Raw genomic sequence first — 26,575 nt, 5'->3', positions numbered from 1 at the left:
GGGTGGCCGAACTGAGGAGAATGATGCCAGACCTGAACCTCGCTTTCACAAGGATTCTGAAATGCGGGTTACCCCTGAATATTAGAGTTGGGGCTGGGGCACTGAACCTTTGATTCCTAGGGAGGAAAAAACGCTACAGCATAGTGTTGAGGCTTGAATCTCAGTACCAGCATTTTGAGTATTGTCCCAAAGTGGTACCTTCAGAGATAATAGGTGATGTCTTAATTGAAAAGACCCTTGTAACTAATGACTCAATCTAGGCGAGTGGACTCTGTACCTTCTTTATCTGTGTATTGAAGGAGTTGATAGATGGGAGTCACATTTGGATCAGTTTTGGTTTGGGTGCTTAGGTGGTCTGTAGAAGTAGCCTATCAGTAAACCCTAGTGAGTGGGAGGAAAGCACAGAAAATGGCTCATCAGAATGTAGCACTCTCATTTGATTTGCAGCCAGTAGCCTCACTGATAAATCAGCTATTTTAAATCTCATAAGGAAGATGCACTTTAGATTTTTAAAAAGAACTCATGATACTAGTACTTGATGTTCCAGCTCAGCCTCTGTAATTACAATGCATAATAATAGTAATTTCAGGGAGCAAATAACATGGGATAATATACAAAGCATTATACCTAACAACCAGGCCCTACACAGAAAATAGCAGAAATGAGAGATTCATCATCATAAAAGATTAGAATTTTTGTGCTGCAGTGGCTTTTTAGAGAACCCAGAGTTCTTAACTTTTCATTTCTAATGAGGAAAATGCTCACAACATGGACATCGATTTCATTTTCAGGCTGATAAGCTAGAAGTTTAAATGAAGCAGTGTTTCATTTATAACTAAAGGGAAGTGACTGAATGTAGTTGAAAAATGGTGCTAATATCCAAGAACTTTACTGAGATACACCAGGACCATTATTAAAATCAAACTAACAAAATTAAGATCATTAACAACTACTGCCACTTACTAAGCACCTGTACCAGGCAACTAATTTCTAATTTCCATAATAAGCATGGCAATGAGATGATTAATCCTCATGGTTACAGAAGAGAAACAAGGTGATTGGAGAGGATGTTACAAAACCAGAGTGTGGCCAGCTGATCTTTAGTGTCCTGCCAGGCCCAGGGAACCCAGAGAGTCTATGCAAATTGATTGGGTCTTGGTAGGTGAAAAATGCTGAAGAGCATCCTGAGAATGTAGGAAGAATTCCTGGATGGAAGAGGCGCGTGGCCCCAACAGCAAAGACAAAGAGCGTTGGGTTCTGTGCTATAACTGTGTATGTGTGTGGACGTGTGTGGACATGGCATTTCATATATACAGATGTATTCAGAATCATCATGAGCTGTTCTGGCTGTAGTCTGTCATCTGCTTTGTGATTATCTAGAAAAGGAACAATTTCATTTTTTGTCTCTGCTGAAAAAGTGAGATAACTATTATTCATGCCAGCCCCAGCAATCCTAGAATGAATAGGGTGCTTTCTTGTCCTTGGCAGGAACCACAGCTGGTTTCCTTGGCTTTCCTAACGCTTGTCACTCCAATTCCTCAGGACCAAGAGAGGCTAATGTGTGATATATATATCTGGGAGATTTCTTTTGGAAGTTCACCAAAGCACCTGCTTAAGGTGGTCTACTAACCATATTACAGAAATAACTCAGAATTCGAATAACACTAATAACCGCAAATTACCAAGAAATGTGCCATTTTCAGGTTTCATTGAGTAGAAATGTAGAGTTGCCAGGATGTATTATGAAAAAGTCCCAAATATTTCAGGTACTAATTATCTGGTGTATTTCTCATCTGTAAAATGGAGAAAATCCTTTTTTCCCACTGAGTGGAGTTGTGCGTCTTGAATAAACTGTTATGTATTAAATATTTACCAGAGGACCTGGAATATACCAAAGTCTCAAATAAATGGCAACTGCTATTATTGTTGTTAATACTGTCCTATATGCTCACAGCAATAGATTCCAAATGCTTAAATCCCTGTTTGTTTAGGTAGTGTGTTATTGAACAGAAGGAAATGGTTTCAGAATGATTTGTAATTCTCTATTCCAGTTTCTCAACCTTTAAAAAATTCAGTAAATACAGAAAAGCTTATATCCTTTAAATGTTGTTTGAAATTTCAAAATACTCATATGACTGCTATGATTGCAGTTTGGAATTCTGCCCTCCATCAAAGGTCTACCTTTCTCAAAGTATCACTTTTGTGTACAAAGGGATCTTTGATGCCCAGTGTGATTCTACCTCTGAAAAAGCAATGCATGCAGAAATCACAAAATACATTATGCACAGGATGAACTGCACATTTGCCTAACCCAGTGAGTCTCAAGTGGGGGCCATTGTCTTCCTAGAGAACATGTGGCAAAGTCTGGAGACCTTTTCCATTGTGATAACAGGGCATGGGTGAGGGATCTTCAATTGTGATAACAGGACAGGGGGAGGGAGTGTGGGTGAGAGAGGAGGGAGTTATGCTGTTGGCATCTAGTGAGTAGAGGATGCTAAATAGCTAAATAGTGCACAAAACAGGTCCTATCACAAAGAACTGTCCATCCCAAATGTCTGTAGTGCCAAATCTGAGAAGCTCTGTTCTATGGCCAACTGAAGATCATTCCTCAGTCAGGTATTTGGACACATGGTGCATTTTCCCATAAAAGGGGTTTGATTTATGGTACTTAGGTTCACCACTGAGCTGTATCATGGGCCACCCTGGTAATCACCATTTGTTTGTTTCTTTAGTGAGTTTGGTGCACCAGTGGGATATGAACCCAGATAACTTTAGTCTTACTGGTGAAAAGACCCCTGCAGATCTGTCTCAGATAAGGATGACACTGGGATTCCCAAAATGGAAGTTCCTTGTAGGATCTGCATATAGGGGGCTCTTGTTTTAGAAGACCTAGCCACTCAGCATGACTGTTGGTAGCCTGCATGGAATTACTTGCTTGTGTTTTTTTTTTTTTTTTTTAATGAAGATTACCAGCCAGAGGATGAGATGTTTCTTTTTCTGGGATATAAAAAGACAGTGGGTTCCCTTCAGATATGAATACCTTGAAACAGAACTGCAGATTCTGAACAACAAATTCTGTCCACCTCTACCTTCCTGAGCTGAAAGCTGAGCTGAGCCTGTGTTATCCCAGGCCACCTTTGCTCCACATGGTGTAGGAAATAACTTGTTAAAGCTGCCCTTATAATCACTGAAGGAGGTCTCTTGGGAGGCTTAGAGGGTGAGGGGCAGCACAGGAGCGCTTGCGGCTTGTGGTGCTGATAAACTGCCTCTTTTTTTTAATTTTTTATTTAGTAAATATAAATTTTCAAAGTACAGTTAATAGATTACATGGCTTCCCCCCCCTATAATTTCCCTCCCACTCACACCCCTCCCATTTCCCGCTCCCTCTCCCATTCCATTCACATCAAGATTCATTTTCAATTATCTTTATATACAGAAGATCAATTCAGTGTATATTAAGTAAAGATTTCATCAGTTTGCACCCACACAGAAACACAAAGTGTAAAATACTGTTTCAGTATTAGTTATAGCATTACTTCACATTGGACAACACACTAAGGACAGATCCCACATGAGAAGTAAGTACATAGTGACTCCTGTTGTTGACTTAATAATTTGACACTCTTGTTTATGGTGTCAGTAATCTCCCTAGGCTCTAGTCATGAGTTGCCAAGGCTATGGAAGCCTTTTGAGTTTGCCGACTTCGATCTTATTCCAACAGGGTCATAGTCAAAGTGGAAGTTCTCTCCTCCCTTCAGAGAAAGGTACCTCCCTCTTTGATGGTCCCATTCTTTCCACTGGGATCTCACTCACAGAGATCTTCCATTTATTCCATTTAGGTCTTCCTTTTTTTTTTTTTTTTTTTTTTCCAGGGTGTCTTGGTTTTCCATGCCTAAAATACTCTCATGGGCTCTTCAGCCAGATCCAAATGCCTTAAGGGCTGATTCTGAGGCCAGAGTGCTATTTAGGACATCTGACATTCTATGAGGATAAACTGACTCTTTGCAATAGCTTCAGGGACCCATCTCTACTGCAGAGGCCTCCTAACAGGTGCACCTTGCAGTGCTAAATTTGTTTTCAATTTTGTATTGTAAAAAGGCATGGATCCTTTCTCTCTAGTAGCCTATATTTCAAATAGTAGAAAATCTGCACTACATTCATACACACACACATACACACACACACACACACACAATTTTATGCTTATTTCTAAAGTCCCAATTCAATGTGATACTCATTCAAGTGAATGTTGTACTTCATTGGTGTCTGAATCAACATTTGTTGGGACTCTACCACCTGAATATTTTATTTAAGTTGGTCTCAACCCAACTCCCACGTGGAATGTGGGGGAGTTTCCTTTTCCCCACCTTCTCAGCAATATAACATATACTCAGTACTCCACCCTCCCCTCCATGTATTTTGCCTGTCTGAAAGGTGAAAATGCTACATCCCTAAAAATTAATTCAGTCTCCTTACATCAAATTGTAATTTAATCCTGATTTCTTTTATATTTTTTATTCATTTCTATGAATCACCTAGTCGCATCCTTTTTCCATTTTTAAAAAATGTTTATTTATTTCTTTATTTGGAAGTCAGAGTTACAGAGAGAAAGAGATCTTCCATCTGCTGGTTCATTCCTCAGATGGCTGGAGTGGGGCCGAGCCAAAGCCAGGAGCTTCTTCCTGGTCTCATGAGTGAAGGGGCCCAAGCATTGGAGCCATCTTCTGCTGCTTTCCCAGGCACATTAGCAGGGAGTTTGATCAGAAGTGGAGCAGAGTGGGATTCAAATGGATGCCCATATGGGATGCCAGCATTGCAGGCAGCAGCTTAACCCTCTATACCACAATACCAGCCTCTCTTTTATCCATTTTTTCTTTTGGGTTGCTTGTCTTGACTTGCTTGATGTATAGTATTTCTTGGGGGAACCCTAATTCTTCAAATATTTTTATTTTCATTTTATTTAAAGACCTGAGAGACAAAGAGATCTCCCATCTACTGGCTCACTCCCCAGAACTCAGTTCAGTCTCCCATGTGAGTGGCAGAGCTCAAGTACTTGTGCCATCACTTGCTGCCTCCCAGGGTATGCATTAGCAGAAAGCTGGAATAAGTACCAGAGCTGGGACATGAACTCAGGCATCTAATATGGGATGCAGATGTCCCTAGAGGTGTCTTAACTGCTACACGGAACAACTACACTCCTTCACAGCCTTTCAGATTCTTGAAATGTTTTTAAAAGGCTTTCCTCTTTCAAGATTATAAAAATATTTTTGTAGCCTCTATTAATTTTATACTTTTACATTTAGATCTTCAGAGTACTTGGAATTTATTTCTATGTATTATATAAAGTAGGATATTACTTTATTCTCCATCAGGTATCTAATCAATTATCCCAGGAGTCTTTCCCCACCACTGATGTGAAATGCTGTCTTCCTCATTTTTAAAACCCCTACGCTCAGTTCTGCTGATTTAATCAGGGGTCCATGAGTGGGATGGAAGGCTGGTGTCTGAAGTGGGCTAAGGAAGTGCTGAGTGGGGAGGAAGGAAGGCCTTCCAGACAGAGGGGAAGCATAGGGAGAGGTCCTGTGGCGTAAGAAGTGAAGTAAGGCAAGTCTGTCATGCAAAATGAGATTCTGAGCGAGGAGGGGCCTCTCAGCCTCCCATGGGATGTACAGGAAGCTTTTGTGAATGTTGAGGCCCTTCCATAACAGACAAACTGACCTGGTTTTGTACCCTGCTTCTCTAGGAAACCCTTCCTTGCTGTCTCCCCACCCGCACCACGTGCCGTCACACTTGCCACAGGACACTGTAGCTGTCTGACAGTCTGTCCCTCTGTCGGGACTGGATGTTTTTTTGCAGTCAGCTTCCTGCCGTACTCATCTTTGTATTCTCATCGTCTAGCATGGCACCTGGTGCAAAGACAGTTTGTTCAAGGGTATTTGTTCACTGAATGAGTGAACAAGATCAAAAAGGTCCCTGCCCTTCTAAAAATGTCAGCTTTGTTGTGCAGCGCAGCACACGCGCTGCAGTACAGCTAAGAAACGACAGTTGTTCTATCACTACCGTCCTCGGCCTCACATGAAGGTTTTCACTTAGGATTCTCGTGTCTGGAGCTTCCTGGGGAAGACAGCGGCAGGTTTCTGGGCACTCCTGTCTCCAGCAGACCTGCAGCAGCCCTTCTCCTGCGCGTGTTATTATTTCAGACGAAAGCCTCACATGTATATACCACCCGATAGGACAGCAGTGAGAAGAGAGGATGGAGAGATGGATTTCCCGGGGGGAGCCACAAGCTGAGCAAAACACAGAAAAGGAACGAGGGAACCAGCGTGAAGGGTGTTAAGGAAACACTTTATGCATGACTTTTTGTATTATTTTCAGAATGGAATGTTAAAACATCTGCTCTCTTTTATTTCCTCCAGAACCATTGCATGGAGAACTGACTGACTTGGCATCCATTGCTGACATTTTAGGTTTTTATTTGTGCTGAAGTGAAGCAGCTTCATGAGAATTCAGCGCATTAGTTTGGCTTTTCCACTTGGTTTAAAATACACATGCGACAATACCATGTGTACCTGCTTCATGCCTGTAGCATGGGAGATTTCTTGTGATGGTCATTGAGGGGATTTTTTTTTTTTTTAACTCCTGGCAGTGAATGTTAGGACCCTTTCCAGAATGAGTTGCAGGGCAAGGTGTCAGTAGACCAGGCTGAATGGTAATGTGCAGCACAGAGACTGCTCTCAAGATGTTCCCGACTGGCCACATGAGATTCTTCTTGATCCTGGACCCAGCTGATGTGGGAAGACCCCTAAAACACAATTTGTGCCATCTTCATAGTTTTCAGAGCTGTAGGTAATACTAAACTATGCAGAAACCTATTTTTCAGTTAATTAAAGGAGAAGAGGCTTAGAGGAGATATTTGGGGTCATAGTTCTCAGGAAAAAATGAATGTATCAGGCTTTAAAAAGGAGAAAGAGACATATGTAACCTTTGAGGTCAGAGCTTTAGTTCTCCTGACGTTACAGTCCTTGGAAGTGCATGTGTGTGTGTTGTGTGTATGTTTAGGCTTCAGTACACTTGAACTTGCTTTGTGGTCTGGTAATAAGAGTGTTTAATCCAGGTCACATATTCATTTTACCAAATCACACCTGAGCAGAATCCCAAGTGGCATTAATATCACCTTAATCCATAAAATAAATATTTTTTTCAAGAGGCGTGCAGTAAAGAACTGAAAACTCAAGAGATGTTTCAGTGTCTCTGTCCTAGATTGGAAGTAGGAAATCTTATTTACCTAGGTGTTAGTGATAACTGTTTTAGGATCTTAATATATGTATTCATATTAGTCATAGGTTGTAGTTAAGGCAAAACAATAACTTTACACATACTTGGCTGAGCTTCTCAAACTAAGAGCAGATAAGATTAAACGCTGGGTAAAGTATATAAAAGAGGGTTCTCTAAGGACCCACTGTCATGGGCTGAAAATCAGAAGACACTCCTAAGTAATAATTTATCTGCTAGATATCTCACACTTTGCCCCAATATGAACCACATGTATCACCTAATTGGATTGTATTTCATTCCAAACTATGCCTTTTTAACAAAGTGACAAGAAACCTTTGAAGTATCTACCAGTTGTCTGAATTTAATTACTTGGTTCCAGGTTAGATAAGTACATGTCAGTAGACAATTATAAGCACTGAAAATAGCTATCAAGTTCAAGTTCAGGAACATTTAAAACTATTCACTAGAAAAAAGTATTTGCATGTTATCACTGGTATATATTTCTACACTTTATTTTTCTAGAATGACCAGAATCAATCATCAGTAAAATGGCTATTTCAGTGTGGGGAGAAAACTATAATACCACCAGATGCTTGTCCTCCTAGTTTGGTATTCTCTCCTGCTTTTCTTCCTTTACATCCAAATTTGAACTACTCTGTCAGATACAGATAATTTCTCCACAAAAGGGGCACAGGTAGGAGGAGGAGATAAACAAGTTGATCCTAAGCATTCCCCTTCTTACCCTCCCCACCCTTTTTTCTGCTATATTTTCCAACAAGAGAAGGTAGTCCCATACCTTCCATAGCTTTCTGCAATAGGCTGGAATTTTTTCCCTTTGTTGACAGTGGTTTACTTTTATGAAATATGCAGATTATAAGAATGAATTGCTAAAGAAATTTCCTTGGCCTCAGGTCATTATATATTTGGATGAATTTGCTGCTGAAGAATAAAAATTCATGTTCAGGGAATGAAAGGATGGAAACCTTGTTCATGCCCCATCTGAATGAGTGAGAATTTCACAGACGGGGTGCCAGGTTTGTCAGTTGATGCACATTCATAAGAAACTGAAACTTCACTAGGTTTTCCAAGCCAGTGCTGCTACTCTTAGGGGATATACACTGGCTGAATTGTCAGAAGAGGGTTACACAGGGACGCCAGGAACTGCTCTTCACAGATGTTCTTTTCAGAAAGCAAAGCAATGTGACAGCATCTATAGAGAGCCTCCAGCCAGATTCACCAAGGCTGGCGAGAGGGAGGAACTGGGGGCCCCCACGAGGTACCTCCTTGCTCCATCTGGCTTACGAATGTTTCTGGAGGAGAGGACACTGTCATACAACAGGCCCTCTGTTGCCTCCTTCCACGGTCTATCCAGCCCCTGGGTACTTCTGTGTTTATGAGATTGAATAAAAAACCAGCATATTCCTTTTGGAAAACATCAGGCTTTTAATTAGAAGTAAAAGTCACTGCTCTAAAGGGAAGAAACAAGTAATATATAATGTGATAATAGATACTTGAAAGGAAACTCCATGGTAAATTGTCCCAGCTCTCTGGAGAGGTTTCTCTGGTTGGCTTCAGGAACTAAAGTGCTTTCATGGAGAAATTCTGCCTGCTCCTTAGAATTCCCAGAGGCCTTGCCTGCAACCTGATTGTTTAATGGGCAAGTCAGGGAGGGTGGTATTTCAGAAGGGCTTGGACCCTAGACCCTGAGGCCAAACCCAGTATCATGTTTCACAGTGGTCCTCTTAGCAGCGGGTATGTGGGCTAAGAATTCATCCAAACTGCAGAGTTGCACGGGACGCAGAACTCCAATCCCAGGGCTGTCCTTTCCAGGGAGGGGGATGAGGAGTTGCGTTGCTCAGCACCTGCTCTCCTCTGAGTCAGGGTTATTTTCAACTTGATGGGTCTGTAATTTTTTTTTTTTACAAGGCCAAAGGAAATTGATATTAGTTCATACCCTGTCTCTCAATCTTCACAGTTAGCTTGTAACTTTAAGCATAGAAACAATTCATTACAGATCCTCAAAATTCATGTCATAATTTATGTTTAATTAACTGAGGTCATATAGGGATAACTCCAATCTTAAGAGAAACCCAGGAAAACAATTATAATTTAATTGATTTACTGCAGATCTTTTGTTGAATCTCAACCACTTTGTATTCTGAGAGGCATTAAACTTCCCAGTGAACATAGATTCAGTACAGCCATGCTGACTGAGCAGGTTAGAAAACCAGATGCTACAGATAGGAGTTCTTGAATAAGAATACAGTATTCTCCAGATTGCTTATTTCTCTCATTTTTCACTAGGATGTGGAGTTATATAACATGGAGTTTGGTGATTAAATGTATAGCCATTTGAGTTCAGTTCATCTTCTAGTTTTTTTTTTTTTAAGATTTTTTTTTTATTTATTTGAGAGGTAGAGTTACAGACAGTGAGAGGGAGAGACAGAGAGAAAGGTCTTCCGTCCCTTGGTTCGCTCTCCAAATGGCTACAACAGCTGGAGCTGTGCTGATCCGAAGCCAGGAGCCAGGTGCTTCTTCCCGGTATCCCATGTGGGTGCAGGGGCCCAAGTGCTTGGGCCATCTTCTACTGCTTTCCCAGGCCACAGCAGAGAGCTGGGTTGGAAGAGGAGCAGCCGGGACTAGAACTAGCACCCATATGGGATGCTGGCACTACAGGCAGAGGATTAACCTACTGTGCCACGGCGCCGGCCCCTCATCTTCTAGTTCTGTTCCCAAACTGATGACCTTGGGAAGGCTGTTTAATCTGCCTGTGCCTCAGTTTCCTCCTCTTGTAGAGTGGGGCCAGTATTAGTACGCACCTCATAGAGTTGTGAAGATTAAATGAGTAAATGCGTATCACCAGCACACAGTAAGCATGCCAAGTTCATCACTGTGAGTAGCAGGAGATGTTTCTAGAAATGTGTCAGTGTGTCTTCATGGGAACTGCACTGAATTCTCTTCTTGGTTGAATTCTCTTCTCTCCCCTCCAACAGGAAAATGGCAAATGCATGACAGTGGCCTCCTGAACATCACCAAGGTGTCTTTCTCAGACCGAGGTAGATACACGTGTGTGGCTTCCAACATCTATGGCAGTGTGAACAACACGGTGACCCTGAGAGTCATCTTTACCTCTGGGGACATGGGCGTCTACTACATGGTTGTCTGCCTCGTGGCCTTCACCATCGTCATGGTCCTCAACATCACCCGCCTGTGCATGATGAGCAGCCACCTGAAGAAGACTGAGAAAGCCATCAACGAGTTCTTTAGGACAGAAGGTGCAGAGAAGCTGCAGAAGGCATTTGAGATCGCCAAGCGGATCCCCATCATCACCTCAGCCAAAACTCTAGAGCTTGCCAAAGTCACCCAGTTCAAAACCATGGAGTTTGCCCGCTATATTGAAGAGCTTGCCAGGAGCGTGCCTCTGCCTCCTCTCATCATGAACTGCAGGACGATTATGGAGGAGATCATGGAAGTGGTGGGGCTGGAGGAACAGGGGCAGAACTTTGTGAGGCATACTCCCGAAGGCCAGGAGGCTGCAGACAGGGACGAGGTCTACACGATCCCCAACTCTCTGAAGCGAAGTGACTCTCCCACCGCCGACTCAGATGCCTCGTCCCTGCACGAACAGCCTCAGCAGATTGCCATCAAGGTGTCCATTCACCCACAGTCCAAAAAGGATCACGTGGACGAGCAAGAGGGTGCACAGTCTGAAGTCAAAGATGAAGAGGAGACAGAACCATCGGGCGAACATTCCCCAGACACTGCAGAGCCTTCTACAGATATAACATCCACGGAACTAACGTCTGAAGAGCCGACCCCTGTTGAGGTATCAGGTCGAGGGCTGCCACCACCTCACCCGGAGACTGCAGAGCCAGCAGTGACACATGACAAAAACACCTGCATTATTTACGAAAGCCATGTCTAATATCAACTCCGAAAAGCTATGCATATCAAGAAAATCAGGGGCTGCTCCTTGTAATACAGATGTAGTACGCACTTGCCGCCAAGCCTTACCAGGAGACTCTCATCCCTTAGGTAGGAGTGATGCTGTTTTAAAAGGGGAAACACCCGTGTGCAGTGTATGCGACTGGAATTTCCCCAGTAGGAAAGGATGCAAGCAACATCAGGGCGCGAACTGATCATGTTGGACAGAAGGTGTCTGTCCACACGATGTGAATTTCAGAGGCCATTCTCTGCCGAATCCTTTAATTGGTGTTGCCCTTTTGGCAAAGAGTACACTACTGTAAGATATCCTGAGTTAAGAGCCCTGTCCAATGCATACTGCATTGCTTTTCCTTTTAAAAATTATAGGTCTGCTACACTAGCAAATGCACGTAATTGGGTTTGTTGCACTTTCTTCTCAGTTTTACTTACTTACTCTCCCTGTTCCTTTATAATGGAGTAGTTAGTATTTAATACTACTTGCTCTTTGTTAGTCCTCTTTGCCACTTTTGTCCTTATTTTTCCCTCGTACGTTTACCTCACAGGCTTCAGTGTCTGTCATCAGTACCAGGGCTGATATCTACAGGTCATTTATAATGTTTCAAACTAGCTTTCTAGGCTCTTTTTTTTTTTTTCGTTCCCCAAGCCTATTTTCATGCATTGCTTTTTTTGTTTGTTTCCAGTGAAGCTGCTGTTATGAAACTGAGAAAAACTTTGCCCCCAGAATAGCACTTTAATAGTCAAATAAAAATGTATTTACTTATCCAATTCTGAGAGCCTTTTGGTGAGCTCAACTGGAGGGAAATTGTAACAGGTTAAATACACCCTTATTACCCATGGACACCTTTGTTTATGCTTAAGCAACATCAGCCTCCAAAGACTGATTCTTTACCTGGAAAACCTGTTACTTACAAAGACAGATACATTTGCTGAATTCCTGTAGGTTGGCTTTCCAGGAGGGCTTTTCAGGGACCATATGCCATAGGTTGATTCAAACACTTGATCTGACATTTGTGAACTAGTGTAACCAGATCTACTTTTCTTAAATGTATAGCTGACTTGTTGATGGTCAAGGGAGTGAAAAGTTAGCATAATGGCATAAACTTTCTTGTAGAGATTGTTCAATTATTGTTCAGTCACACAAGAAAGCAGTTACATATGAGGGTGCATCATGTTATGGAAAGAAGACAAAACTAGTCATTGAAAAGTACAATACCTGACTGTGCCCATGACCAGCTGCCTGCTTTGCAAAGTCTGGGACTCAGTTTCCATATCTGTAAGAGCGAGCAGAACAGACGAACCCTGAGCACCATTTCAGTGGTCTCACTCTAACAGAACCAAACATATGTTAGCATCCTTGCTCTCTTCCACAATTCCTTTAAGGGTTTTTGCCTCTTCTCTGGGTCCATCTAACTTTTTTGTGCTGCATTACTTAAAGAAGGAGGATCGGTTTTAAAACATTATAGCATATTAAACAAATTGTGAATTGTCTCCCCCAACCCCCAAATCATTAGGACCACTTGTACAATTTAGATTTAATCCTGTTGAGAATGAGTGTTATCACTTAGAGGTAAGGGAGGCAGTAACCTTCAAGCAGTTACAAGGCCATGACCATGTCAAGTGACAGGATTATGATGTTGGAGGTTCCATGGGCCACACTGGCCATGAGAGAGCATGTCTAGATGTTTAGTCCTCATTCTGTCACCACCTGGGGAAGTGACCATAGGCAGCAGTCTTCCTCTCTGTGGTTTAGTTCTCATCTATAAAATATGTAAGCAGCACTTGATCCACAAAATTGCTTTCAGCTAGCTCTAACACAGTTTTAAGGAAAATGTGTGATCTGTGATAGGCTCCATTTCACAGGATAAGCAAAACTGGAGCAAAAATGAAATGCCTGAGACGGGATCCTTTTGCTGATCAAACTTTATAGCAAACATAACTCAACTCTGTAACTCAGGGCAGTTACAGAAGCAGCAGCTTAAATGGGCTTATTTATAAATCACTGGTATGGAAGGCAATCTGACAAGACATGGAGGTTGATCAGACATCTCTTTCAAGCAGTGAACTACTGACATCTTGTTAGAAGTGTCTGAAGTGGCCGCATTAGTCGTAAGCAATCAAGCGAAATGATGACTCCTGTTTGGGTCCCCTGAACTAAGCTTTTGTGTGTTTAGATTATAGAAATATTTTATTTCCAGCTCTTAGAATACAAAACTTTTCCAGTTGTTAGTGAAGTTACATTCTTACCATGGATTTTGTACCCTCAGAGCAACAACAATATAAGAAGCTCATTTTCTAATATTGTGTGAAATTTTCCCCCTTATGTTCGGTTCTCATTCCTTCTAAACCCATGTGAAGATTTTCACATGGAAACTACAGGAGAAGGCGTCTATTCCATCTAGGGAAAATAAGCTACAATAGGGCAGATTTGTTAATGAAGCAAGAGCAGAAATGTGTGACCAAAGAATCTTTCCAGATTGGTTTCTGCTTCTTTAGTCCACAGTTGATTCAGAGATTTTCGAAACTTTCTCCCTCTTTAAGGCATCAACATGCTCTTCAAATAATAGTAGCCACTGTAAAGGGAGGTTGGTTTATAATGAGAATTTCTCCTGCCAGAAATTCTACATTCTTCCTCTCCATCTTACAGCTTCTTTATGAAGAGAGACCTCCTGCTAGAATATGAAATGCAGACCTCATGACTTCCTGCTGATTTTTCAAAGATCAAATGAGCTGTTCAGCTTCATAAAAATTCACAGGAGCGCATGAATATGTGTGCACATGCACTCTCATGCACATTGGATGCACTGGGGCAGTTTTAAAGATTTAACACTACGTCCTGAGCCCTGTCCTTAGCGTCTTGTGTAGGCATTCTGAAAATCAAACAATTTCTGGTTTGAGTCATCCAGATCACATACCTATCTTGCAGTAATTTTCTTGACATTCTGAAAATGATTCACACCTGTGTGCATATTTAATTCCTTTAGATGATCTGTAAACTTGGATGGTATTTATTCTAAATGGGGAAAATAGAATTTTATATGGAAAATCTATGTAATTTATAATGGTTTTGTTTTATATATTATATTTTCATATCTTTAGGGCACATCTACTATTCTCATCTTTTTGTACATCATACTTGGCAAAAAGAAATACTAATACTTGACTAAAATCTCTAGGAACCAAATGTGATATGTGTGATTATATAATGTGTAGAAATGGCTCTAAAACTATCTGAATGTTCTCATCCATCCCAAGCATTCTTGTGTCACTGGATCTAGAATGATTTGTCTTGGATCTGTATATCTTTTTTGCAATTAAGGCTCAAAGGCTTGACATATCTCTTACAATGGATTCTAGAATCCCCTTCCCTTTCTTTCTTATTGTATGTCTTATTTTTAATTGCATAAGTCATTGTCATTTCCTTTTGAAGAGCAAATGTGAGAACTCAAGAAAGCAACTTAATGGAAAAGAATGAATGAATTTAACTATGGCTATGTAAATGATTTTTCAATAGACAGATAACATGTTTCAAATCTAATGCTTGGGGTGTTATTTACCAGTGATCCAAGATCTGCTTGACTGTTTAGCATGTGAAGAAAATGTGAGGCGCAAAGAATATTTGCATGTTTTGAACAGGCACACTTGAAACAGTGCAGCCAACACAAATCAGCTTGACCAATCCCAGCCCCTGAAAGAAATATTTTAAAAAACCAGACTCCTTTTGTTGTACCATTCAAAATATGGTGTTGTAGCTCTGCTGAAATCCTTGAGTGGCAGTCCCTGTGGTTCTGTCAGCTTGGGATTTCCTTTCTGATTTTCATTTGGTCTGAAAATGGAGCAGTTAGCTTGTATTTCAGAGCCTCAAATTTCTCAGTGCAGTTAAAGTGCCATCCTTTACCCACCTTCACATGTCCTTCGGTAGTCCTTTAATTCCCGTTTCCCTTATTGCTTTTTAAACTAACTTATTGGTACTCTTTAAAGATCTACGAAATTTCATTATATTCACATACATATTTTGAGTACCTGTTATCTTCAAGATATTGATATTCACCTATTCACTTAAAAATCCTCCAGTTGATAACCAAGTTAATTTTCCTAATGATTTTTTAGGGTTTCTTCAGTGATTAACTGAGTTTAGGTTAAGCCAATCAATTTGTGGAGTGTGCGGTAGAGGGGGTGAGGGGTGGAAAAAATAAAACAGCCTTGCTTATTGTATTTTTCAAAGGACTGAGTATTTATCTATTATCCAAGAAAATATCATACGAGGATGCTAATGATCTTTAACTCAGATTTTTTTAGAGATGGAATTCCTAAAGGGGCTAGTACTAACACTACCAGCATCATAACTGAAGCAAGAAGATATACACATAGAAAGTTCTAAGAATATTCTGACAAATTATTTTTAACTGACAATAAAAGCCCCCGAATATATCTTTCAGACACCATAGAACTGCTGTAGTTGAGTTAGGATCAAAGATGTCTGCACTTGTGTTTGGTTTGCTGTATTACAGTAGTTCTGGATGTCATTGGTTAAGTGGGAAAAGAAAATAAATGTTATCTGGGCAGAAATGTTAATCTGGTGATTTTGTGAACTATAAAATGTTCACATTTTTAAAGAGATAAACAAATGACTAATATATAGGTTGATATTACAGTAGCAAAAACAACCATGTTACCCATTCTGTATTTGATTTTTGCTTTAATAAAGGGTTTGCACAGGTCTATGGAATGTGTGTCGTGTCCTGCCTGAAGGGCATGTAATTGTGGCCTGATTTACTATTTCAAATTATGTGAAACCTGTCATCAGTTCTTGTCCCTACCTTTTGCATCTGCAGCATTTCTCAGGAAAAGTAAAAAATGAAATAATTATTATGCAAAACCTTATCCAAATTCAGAAGACTTAACTACATCCAAGTTTTATAGCAATTTATTTTTATCTATATCAAGAAGTAATTTTTAGCACTTAACATCAAGCTTTGCTATACAGAATTCAAAAAGACCAGGACAAGCATATCCCCAGAAATTCCACAGAGAGAAGGCCCTAAGGGCAAAACTGCCACAAAACACCTAGACAACACAAAATCCAGGCCAAAGCCAAGAACACACTACATTCTGTAACAATCAGTAAGCTCCAGAAGCTAAACTCCTCTCAGATGAGGTGAGTTGCAGGATGTGTAAGAGAACCAAGAAGAGGAGTAGATGTTTGGCCTTGCAGTTAAGACAGTATTTTAAGATGAAATATTCCACATCAGAATGACTGGGATTTGAATCCCAGCTCCTTTCCCCACTCTAGCTTCCTGCTAATGTGCACCCTGGGAGGCAGAAGGTGATGGTTCATGCAATTAGGTCCCTGACACCCACTTAGGTCACCTGGATTGAGTTCCCTGCCTCAGCCTGACCCAGTGCTGGGGACTGCAGGTATTTGGAGAGTGAACCAGTGAACGGGAGTGCTCTCAGTCTCTGTCTCTCTCCTTATCAAATAAAAAAAAAATTTACTCAGTTATCAAGCTGTATATATAGCCACTCAGAATCAAACTTCAAAAAATTTAATAAAAATATGCTTGGGGGCAGGCATTTGGCACAGTGGTTAAGTCACTCCTTGAAATGCCCACAATCCACATCAGAGTGGCCAGTGTGAGCCCCAGCTTTTCTGCTTCCCATGCAGCTTCCTGATAATGCGTATCCTGGGAGGCAGCAGATGATGGCCCAGACCTTGGGCCCCTGCCAGCCATATTGATATTAAGAGTTCCAGGCACCTGGCTTCAGCCCCACCCAACCCTGGCTGTGGCAGGCATCTGAGGCATGAAACAGCAGGTGGAAAATCTCTTTCAAATAAAATGAAATTTTAAAAATGTTTAAAATATGCTGGCATTAATGAAAAAGTTAACAGTAGCATTACCATAGCAGAGAAAATAGGAAAATTTTGTTCTGAGAAATTTTAGTGAATATTTTCAAGACCCAGAACAAACAGCTGCTAACTACTTTTGCAGGTTTGGGGATGCCATGTTCTGCTTGGGGTTAAAGCAAAGGATACAGGTAAGGTTTAGTATTAATGAGTGATTTTCAAAGAAGTATACCATACTCACCGAGTTGGAAAATCGGTGTGAGGCTACCTGATTTTTTCCCCACAATGTCACCAATGAATAAATGGCTCAGCTCTGTTTCCAAACCTCTAGTAACTGGGGAGCTGATGGTCATACCCTGTCACTGATAGGTTTTAACTGCTGAGTCAAAGATCTGAAAAGTCATATTCCTGGTTCTTGAGCCATCTGTGCCTGGAAGCATGGGTCAGCCCTGCCACTATAAAATTGCCTTCTTGGACCCAGTGTTGTGGTGAAGCCTATAACACTGGCAGCCCATATCTGAGTGCTAATTCAAGCCTGGCTGCTCCACTTCTAATCTAGCTGCCTGCTAATGCACTTGGAAAAGCAGCAAATGATGGTCCTAGTACTTGGGCCCCTTCGACTCACATGGGAGACCCTGATGGAGTTTCTGGCTCCTGGATCTTGGCTTCAGCCTGGCCCAGTCCTGGTCATTGTAGCCATCCGGGGAATGAACCAGCAAATGGAAGATTCTCTCGCTCTCTTACTCCCTTGCCCTCTCTCTCAGTTACTGCCTTTTAAATAAGTTTTAAAAACTTTTTAAAAATTGTCACCTTTACTGTCAACACAGCACTCAGAACTAAATATATAAATATATTCATAAAAAAGAGGATTACAACAAAAGCACAAGTACCCTGGGTTCTACTATATTAATTATGCCACATGGTAAACATCCTTCCAAGTGAAAATTTTCTATCAACATGTATGTTAAAGCAAAATCAAGTACTCTCTCCATCCCTTGAGATACCCTAAGACTAAAACTCATTAAATAAAGTGTTGCTCAAAACTAGAAAAAAAAATGGAACCAGCAGATTCGTTGCCTCAGCAGATTAGTGCTTCTGAAGGAATACTAGAATTGACCTCCTGAAAGAAGTATATTTGATGGTACTTCAAAAAGTTCCTAGGAATTGCATTAATATACTAGCATGGATTACAAAAGTTGTCTGAACCAAAATAAGCATCTTTTAATTCCATATTTTTACAAACTTTATGAAGGGTAAAATCACAATTTTCTTAAGACAGATATCAGCAAATATTAAATAAGTTTAAAAAGAATGAAATTAATAATGCAATATACATTTTTTCAAACAAATTTCTTACTACCCCTATATTTTCAGCCTCTGGCCCAATGTGCATTGAAAAAGTAAATTATTTTGGTGAGCACTTGCAGGCAGCTAACTGAACACAGGGGACTGTTTAACCATTGGCTCATGTTTTAAATGTTCATCATGAAATGGGAAGACCAATGAGCCATGTGAAAAATCACCTAGGCACAGAACTCCAAGAGAAATAGGAGAATTTTATCTTGTTCAGTGTACAGCATCTATTTCCTGAAAATCTTCCTGACTTGGGTGCACCCTTGAGTGATCACTGCCTCTGGTTTGCAGAAGGATTACCAAATAAGTAAAGTCCCAGACCTTTAAGAGGATAAATTATTCTAACTGCCTAGGTTTGTCCACAACGTGGGCAAAAACAAAACAAGTTTGTCTGAAGAAGGTAAAATTATTCTGCAACAGCATTCCAGATAACCCTCACTGTTACAGTGTTTCCATTCTCTTCCTTGCTGGTATTGCATCAGCTGTCCAGCGCGCACATTAAGTTATTATGCATGGGCTAAAATGTTTAGTTATGGAATGTATTCTATCAGAAAGCTCATCTGCATGTAATAGATACCTCATAAGTTCAACATAAAAGAGCTCAAATTTAATGCTGGCTATGTCTGCAACTATTTGAAACACTATAAAAACCAGGACCTGGAAGTATGTATGTAGAAATATATTCATCTAATAAAAAAATTTTAAAGCATTAAAACCTCAGAAAATTTAACTACATGGTCTCCATTCTATGTGAAGGAGAAAAGTGACAACTAATAAGGGGAACCTATGACCAATATTTTTTAAAAGGCAGAATATCAAATCAGCCTAAATTATCTTCACAATAATAACCAAAATGCATTAATGATATATCTGAACAATTCCAGAACCTGAAAAAAATCCAGATTTAAACTACTTGTATTTTGTATTCTTGTTTCATGTTGACTATTTTAAGTTACCTTCTCTCATTCTAAAATAGATTGGGGGTGACTAAATTAACCGCATTTTACTTTCTGTAAATCCTTTGAAATTGGTAATTGCTGTGTTTCATGCAAGCTTACAAACTCACAGGCTACTTTATTAAATATTCCACTCCCAATCCTTCTGAATCAATGAGAGATTTACAGTAGGATTATAAAAGCACAGCAGCTGGATGATCTATAATGTTTATCTGGTGCTAAAAAGGGAAGGCTTTCTGCTATAACACAAATGAGACATTGTTATTATACTATGCTTACATAGAGGGTGTAGAGTGGAAAACAGTTCAAGAATATATAAAACATTCAATGTCCTTCCTTCAAGTCCTTATATATAGATTTGGTTTGCCTTTTTAAATTATTCGAGATTTTTTTAAAACAACTAAAAATAAACATCAATACACACAAAATTATGAACCTTCAGGCTATTTTCCTTTGTCATTAAACATTTATACTAATCAGCATATAAAATGCTAACATAGTAATAGTTTTCCCATTTGTGTAAGGTCTAAGGAAGGTGGTTATTCTTATGATATCTGATTTAGCCAGCTTATTACCAAAACAAAAATGGTCATCCAATTGCTTGCAAAACTGTATATACACTCATTGTGACCATCTAAGCCCTGACTACCATTGTGAATGAGCAGGTTCACTTATGTATTGCCTGTGTTGAGTTTTATCTTTCTGAATTCCCTGAGCTTTGGACATAGAACACATTTTTTAATTAGCCTTTTTGTTTTGAGATTATTGTGGTTTCACATGTCGTTGTAAGAAACTGCTGTGGCCAGGAAGGGCAGTGGAGGATGGCCCAAGTGCTTGGGCCCTGTGCCCGCATAGGAGACCAGGAAGAAGCACCTGGCTCCTGGCTTCGGATCAGCGCAGCCATTGAGGGGGGGAGGTGTGAACCAACGGAAGGAAGACCTTTCTCTCTGTCTCTCTCTCTCTCACTGTATAACTCTGCCTGTCAAAAGAAAAAGAAAAAGAGAGGAAAAGAAAAAGAAAGAAAGTAAGGAAAGAAAGAGTATTCTAGTACATAAAATGTCTGAAATTCACAAGTCCCAATGCTACGGCTCCAGAGTTGTAGGTAGAAAATCATGGGTAGGGGCCATTGTGGCCATTTGGGGAGTGAACCATTGGATGGAAGACCTCTCTCTCTCCCTCCCTCTCTCTCTTCCTTTCCTCTCTCTGTGTAACTCTGACTTTCAAATAAATAAATAAATCTTTAAAAAAAAAATCATGGGTAAAGTCTCAAACAACCTCCATAACATTGGTGGTCTGTTATCTTTGCATTTTCCTCCCTTGGACAAGGCAGGATTTAGTATTAAATGTCCAGTACCTTGGTGATAATGAAATATCTATCAATTCTGATTTTATTTTAAAAATATATAAGGGCCTTGGTTAAAATCTAATACCATCTCAAGTATTGGAATGTGACAACATTGTCACAATGTTGAGACCAGCTCAAAGGAAGATGCAGAAAGTAGACGACTGAACCTGGTAACTCTGCCACGTTCTTGTTCATAGCAACTGAAACACTACCAGGAAAGAGCCATTCCTTTAAAGTTACATTTTTCTTACTACACAAGAGCCCTAGACCTAGAAATATCTAGAAATAATTTCCCTGTAAGGAATTATTAAGCCATAGTATGAATTGGTTTAATCCTATCATGCAACTTCATCCCCTAAAATCTGAGTGACTGAGGAGATAAGAGTGTTGGAGGCCAGTGCTGTGGCATAGAGGGTAAAGCCACTGCCTGCAAAGCTCATCCCTTATGGGCACCAGCTGTTCCACTTCTGATCCAGCTCTCTGCGATAGCCTGGGAAAGCAATGGAAGATGGCCCAAGTCCTTGGGCCCCTGACCACTGTGGGAGACCTAGAAGAAGCTCCTAGCTCCTGGCTTTGGATTGGCCCAGCTCCAGCCATTGTGGCCATTTGCAGAGTGAACCCTCAAATGGAACTTCTCTCTCCCTTTTTCTGCCTCTGCCTCTCTGGAACTCTGCCTTTCAAATAAAAATAAATAAATCTGAAAAAAGAAAAAGAGTGTTGAAGAGAATAGCAAACAAGAGTGATATTGACTCCAAGGAAACTTCAGCAGAGCTGCCCTTGGATGTGGAAGTCTAGAGTACTCAGAAAGCATAAGAAATGCTGATCTCCAGCCAGCATCATGGCTCACTAGGCTAATCCTCTGCCTTGCGGCGCCAGCACACCGGGTTCTAGTCCCAGTCGGGGCGCCGGATTCTGTCCCGGTTGCCCCTCTTCCAGGCCAGCTCTCTGCTGTGGCCAGGTAGTGCAGTGGAGGATGGCCTTGGGCCCTGCACCCCATGGGAGACCAGGAGAAGCACCTGGCTCCTGCCATCAGATCAGCGCGGTGCGCCGGCCACAGCGCGCCGGCCGAGGTGGCCATTGGAGGGTGAACCAACGGCAAAAGGAAGACCTTTCTCTCTGTCTCTCTCTCTCACTGTCCACTCTGCCTGTCAAAAAAAATTAATTAATAAATACCTTAAAAAAAAAAAAAAAGAAATGCTGGTCTCTTGAAGCCTAAGATAAGAGTTGCCAAAGGGAAGCATGAAAAAAGTGAAAAGCAACTTTGACTTCATGCTGCTACCCAGGACCAGCCATGCCCAGACAGCAATGACTTTTTTTTTAATATATTATTTATTTTTTTAAATAAAGATTTATTTATTTGAAAGTCAGAGTTACACAAAGAGAAGGAGAGGCAGAGAGAGAGAGAAAAAGAGAGAGAGAGAGAGGTCTTCCATCCACTGGTTCACTCCCCAATTGGCTGCAACGGCCGGAACTGTGCTGACCCGAAGCCAGGAGATTCTTCCGGGTCTCCCCCGCAGGTGCAAGGATCCAAGGACTTGGGCCATCTTCTACAGCTTTCCCAGTCCATATAGAGAGCTGGATCGGAAGTGGAGCAGCTGGGAGTTGAATCGGCGCCCATATGGGATGCCGGTACCTACCTGCTACACCACAGCGCCAGCCCCCAGCAATGAGTTTTTAAACACAGCATAGAGTATATGAATCAACTTGTGTAAACTGATCATTAAAATCAGAGAAGATGATATTCACTGCCCAATTTCTAGCCAAGAAATCCCTTCAGTCTAAATTGTGCTTGTCTCCTCAATCACTGGAACCTCAATGCTTAACCGTTTTGGCATAAGTTCTTGGTATCTTGTTATAAAAATTAAGTTTTCAAATCATTTCCAAAAAGTAATTCCATTGATTGTGGAGGGAAGATTTTAGTCAAGTAACAAAATTAAATCATCTTTCAAATACTTGTTCTTTTTTGAATATGATTAATTAGGATACTTTATTTCCACTGGGCTCAAAAATATTATTATTGCCACACGGCATTGCTATTCTATATTTTCACTCAAAATTCAGGAGTATGCCCAAAAATCTATCTACCAGACCCCAACTATGACGTTCAATTTTATTCTGTTTTGAATCTAAGCTTTGCTGTATTTGCTCTGCATGTGATATATTTCAGACTTTCAAAATTGTTTATACTCATTTTTCAACAGTGGGCTTTGATATTTTCTGTCCTCCTTTTTTGGTATCAAAGAACATTTAGATAAAGCCAGATAAACCTTTAATTCTCTTCCCCTTCATTGCACTACTTGCCCTTTTTTTCTTCCCTGTCTTACACACAGGTTAGTTCAAGTAACATAAGCTTCTAGGCTCTAAAAAACAAAAACGTTGGGTCTGGCACTGTGGCATAGTGGGTAAAGCCTCCACCTGTCATGCCAGCATCCCATATGGGCAACAGTTCAAATCCTGGCAGCTCTACTTACAATCCAGCTCCCTGCTAATGCATCTGGGAAAGTAGCAGAAGATGGCCCAAATGCTTGGGCCCCTGCACCAATGTGTGGGATCTGGGAGAAGTTCCTGGCTCCTGGCTACTGGCTCCTGGCTCCTGGCTCCTGGCTCCTGGCTCCTGACCTGCCCAGCTCCGGAAATTGCAGCCATTTGGGGAATGGTTTTCTCTCTCTCTCTCTTTCTCTTTCAAATAAATAAATAAATCTTTATTTAAAAAAAAGTTAAGTAATTACCCCAAGACCACAATAGCAAGTGCAGAAGAGATTTTGCCACTGTTAGACTGTGAGTTCTACAAAGACAGGAATCGCATCTCTATCTCCACAATGCTCTCAAGAAACTTTGCTTGAATAAATGAAAGCGGTATATCACCCAGCTAATAAAGATTTAGCAGAGGTGGATTAAATGCATTTATTCTTAGGGCCCAGCTAAGGGTAAAAAGGTATACTTGGAGGATCACTTTGAACCTAAGCCATCCTGGCACACACCCCCTTTCCCAGGGTGGTGGCTGTGGTCTGGATGTTTAAAACCCACCCTCCCCTCTCCCCCAGTCTCAAATGCACAGGTCAAGATCCAAACCCCAAAGGGAGAGTATTAAGAGGGGTGGCCATTAGGAGGTAATCAGGCCATGAGGATGAAGCCTGCATGCATGGAATCTGTTTTCTCATAGAGGAGACCCCAAGGTAGCATGTTCACCCTGTCCACCACACAAAGACAAAGCAGGAAGGTGCTGTCTGAGAAAGCAGGCCTTCTCCTGATACCTTATCTGCCAGCACAGCACCTTCATCATGGACTTCCAAGACTCCAGCACAGCAGAAATAAAGTTCTGGATGAGCCACTCGGTTTACGGTATTTATGTTATAGGCACCCTAACAGACTAAGACAGTGGTTTTTCTGGGTGATTTTTTTCCCCAGAACAAAAATTACTTAAAACTTTTTTCCATTTTATTTTCTTGCCACTTTAATGCAATATTTGAAAGGGTGGTTGAAAAGGGTTTTGTCCACTCTGATTCTGTCATGCAGAGACAATTTGCTACAATTAGATATCCATGGTGAATTCAGAAGGAATAAATTGTGACACTGCAATGATTTCCATGTCATGATGTGTCATGTCCTCTGCAAGCACTTTATAGTCACCGGAGAATTGAGAGGAACAAATCACCTCCTTTTCTGCACGGCGGATAATAGGCAGGGACGGTAAATGCAGCCCAGTTATAGGTTAACATATTAACTGTCCAGAGTGCTCTGGCTTGGCGCTATGTTTCTTTTTCTCAAAATTATTTACCTCCAGTAATCTGACTTCTCCTCACTGTCCCAAACTCTGCACCTCACAAGCTCATTTCATCCTCCCTTTTGGAGCCCACCCTCCACTGACCTGCACCCTGCACTGTCACCACCTCCAGTCTTTGCCCTTGTTCTTCAGAGTGAACAAATTCATCTTCGAGACTTTGAGCTCTTGGGCACCAAACCCTATCCCTATGGGACAACTGCTCTTGCAAATTTTTATTTATTCATCTTTACTTCATTTGAAAGTCAAATAGAGAGAGATCTTCCACCTACTGGTTCACACTCCACATGCCCACAAGAGCTGGGGAAGCACTAGGCTGAAGCTAGGAACATAGAACTCCATTGAGATGTCCCACATGGGTGACAGGGACTCAAGGACCTCAGCCATCACCTGATGTCTCCCAGGGTACACATCAGTAGGAAGCTGGATTAAAACCTGAGGAGCAGACACTCCGATAAGGGATATAGGCATCCCAAGCAACATCTTACCTGTTTTGTGAAATGCCTGCCCCTATGACAAACTTCTTACGCACCCACGTGTCCTATTTTGCATCACACCTGCACAGGAGTTTATGTGTGCACATATGTTCACACTCACACACCTTACACACAACCCAGCACTCCACTGGCCACCAGGAACAGGCCAGCAGAAGGAGGAAGTAGTAACAGGGTTGTAATGCATCGTGATCATTCCCACAGTGAGTGTGGAGAATCAAGAAAGCCTATCTTACAAGAGCAGGAACCATATCTGTAACCACACGCTGAAGACAGAAATGCCCTCACCACAGAAACAGTGGATCTGTGTCTTGGTTCTAACTTGACCTTCCCATTCTAGAGGTGGAAGAGAGGATGGAACACCGAGACAGAGTCCCAACTTATTTCTGCTGGAGTCCATTTAAGGCCACTCTGTCACACTCTCCTTAATGGCCAAATCTTATAATTGCTGCTATATTAGTCTGAGAAGGGTCTTAGATCCCAGGGCTGTTCTCCAACCCGGTATCCAGCAGAGTTGCCAGTGCTACTCTCTTATGTAACATCAGCCTGCCCCACAGCATTTGCACAGTCACGAGAAGCTGGACTCTAGGTATTATTTAACTCAATGGTAGAAATCCTATTGAGCCCTCCTTGTAAATTATTTCTTTTGTGGCTGTGCTTCTCTGAGCACTTCTTGATCTCTTTATTACCATCTGATAAAGGCATGGTTAGATTTAAATATGCATAGAAAGTGGGCCCAATTTTTAAATATTTTTATGAGATTATATAAATAAAATCTTAATTGTTCTTGCTAAATAGTCAGGAATTTAATCTTATCAGTTATGAAAGTGCTTATTTTGTAATCTGTTCTTAAACTAACTGGGTCAAAACAAATCCTACTGTGGCACAGAATTACATTATCTTCTTACCCACTAGGCAATGAGTTTATGGAAATGAACAAGATAGATTTACTATATAATTTTCCTGATCTAAAAAACTTGGGTCTATTTCTACTTCATACTTTTTCATACTGTGTTGTAAATGTAAGGTATATAGCTGGAAGAAATTTAAGGGTAAGAAAATATCCAGTGATTTTAGATTATTCTCAGAATTCCCCCTTGCATGTGTGTTGTTTTTCTGCAGACCAGCTCATTATGGATTCCTGAGGTTCAACAGGATCTCCTGTGTGTTAATTGGTAACTAGGTAATTGTGCATCTCATCAGGATGCCTTCACGTGAAAAGCAGTGCACTAACCTTGATAAGTAGAGAAGTCTGCCAGGACAGTAAGCATTTATTTTTATAAAAGTATCTGTCATCCTGATACATATGATGCCCTGACTCATCACAAAATGGCATTTTTCTTTTTTTAGTAGAGCAAAACAATCATTCTTTTAAAAAGTTGAAGTGATGATCTTCAGGTGCAAAGCCAAAAAATACTAAGGAGTTTGAATAATAATACTGAAGCATTTAGCTGTTATTCAAACTATCAGAGTAAGAGAATCTCTGCATTAGAAAACTAAGTGTGGATTCCCTTTTGTAGTTGACATGAGGCTGAATTCATCATCCTTTAAACAATTCTCCCCATGTAGTCTATGAATGAGCAG

At 40.9% G+C, this 26,575-nt stretch overlaps 1 protein-coding gene across 2 annotated transcripts in view; it reads left to right on the top strand.

Moving 5' to 3' along the window:
- The window catches only part of MFAP3L (microfibril associated protein 3 like), a 42,347-nt gene extending 26,406 nt beyond the window's left edge, over positions 1-15,941 (top strand). For both annotated transcript variants that reach the window (XM_008249776.5, XM_070068293.2), the window contains one exon: positions 10,269-15,941. In XM_008249776.5, coding sequence (XP_008247998.4) covers positions 10,269-11,200 — 932 coding nt within the window. In that variant the 3' untranslated portion in view covers positions 11,201-15,941. The remainder of the gene's footprint in view (positions 1-10,268) is intronic.
- The last annotated feature ends 10,634 nt before the right edge of the window (positions 15,942-26,575 follow it).

The sequence above is a fragment of the Oryctolagus cuniculus genome, chromosome 2 (genome assembly GCF_051225735.1).
Source record: "Oryctolagus cuniculus isolate XC-2025 breed Fujian yellow rabbit chromosome 2, ASM5122573v1, whole genome shotgun sequence".
Taxonomy (NCBI): domain Eukaryota; kingdom Metazoa; phylum Chordata; class Mammalia; order Lagomorpha; family Leporidae; genus Oryctolagus; species Oryctolagus cuniculus.
This window is presented reverse-complemented; position numbering and strand designations above follow the sequence as displayed.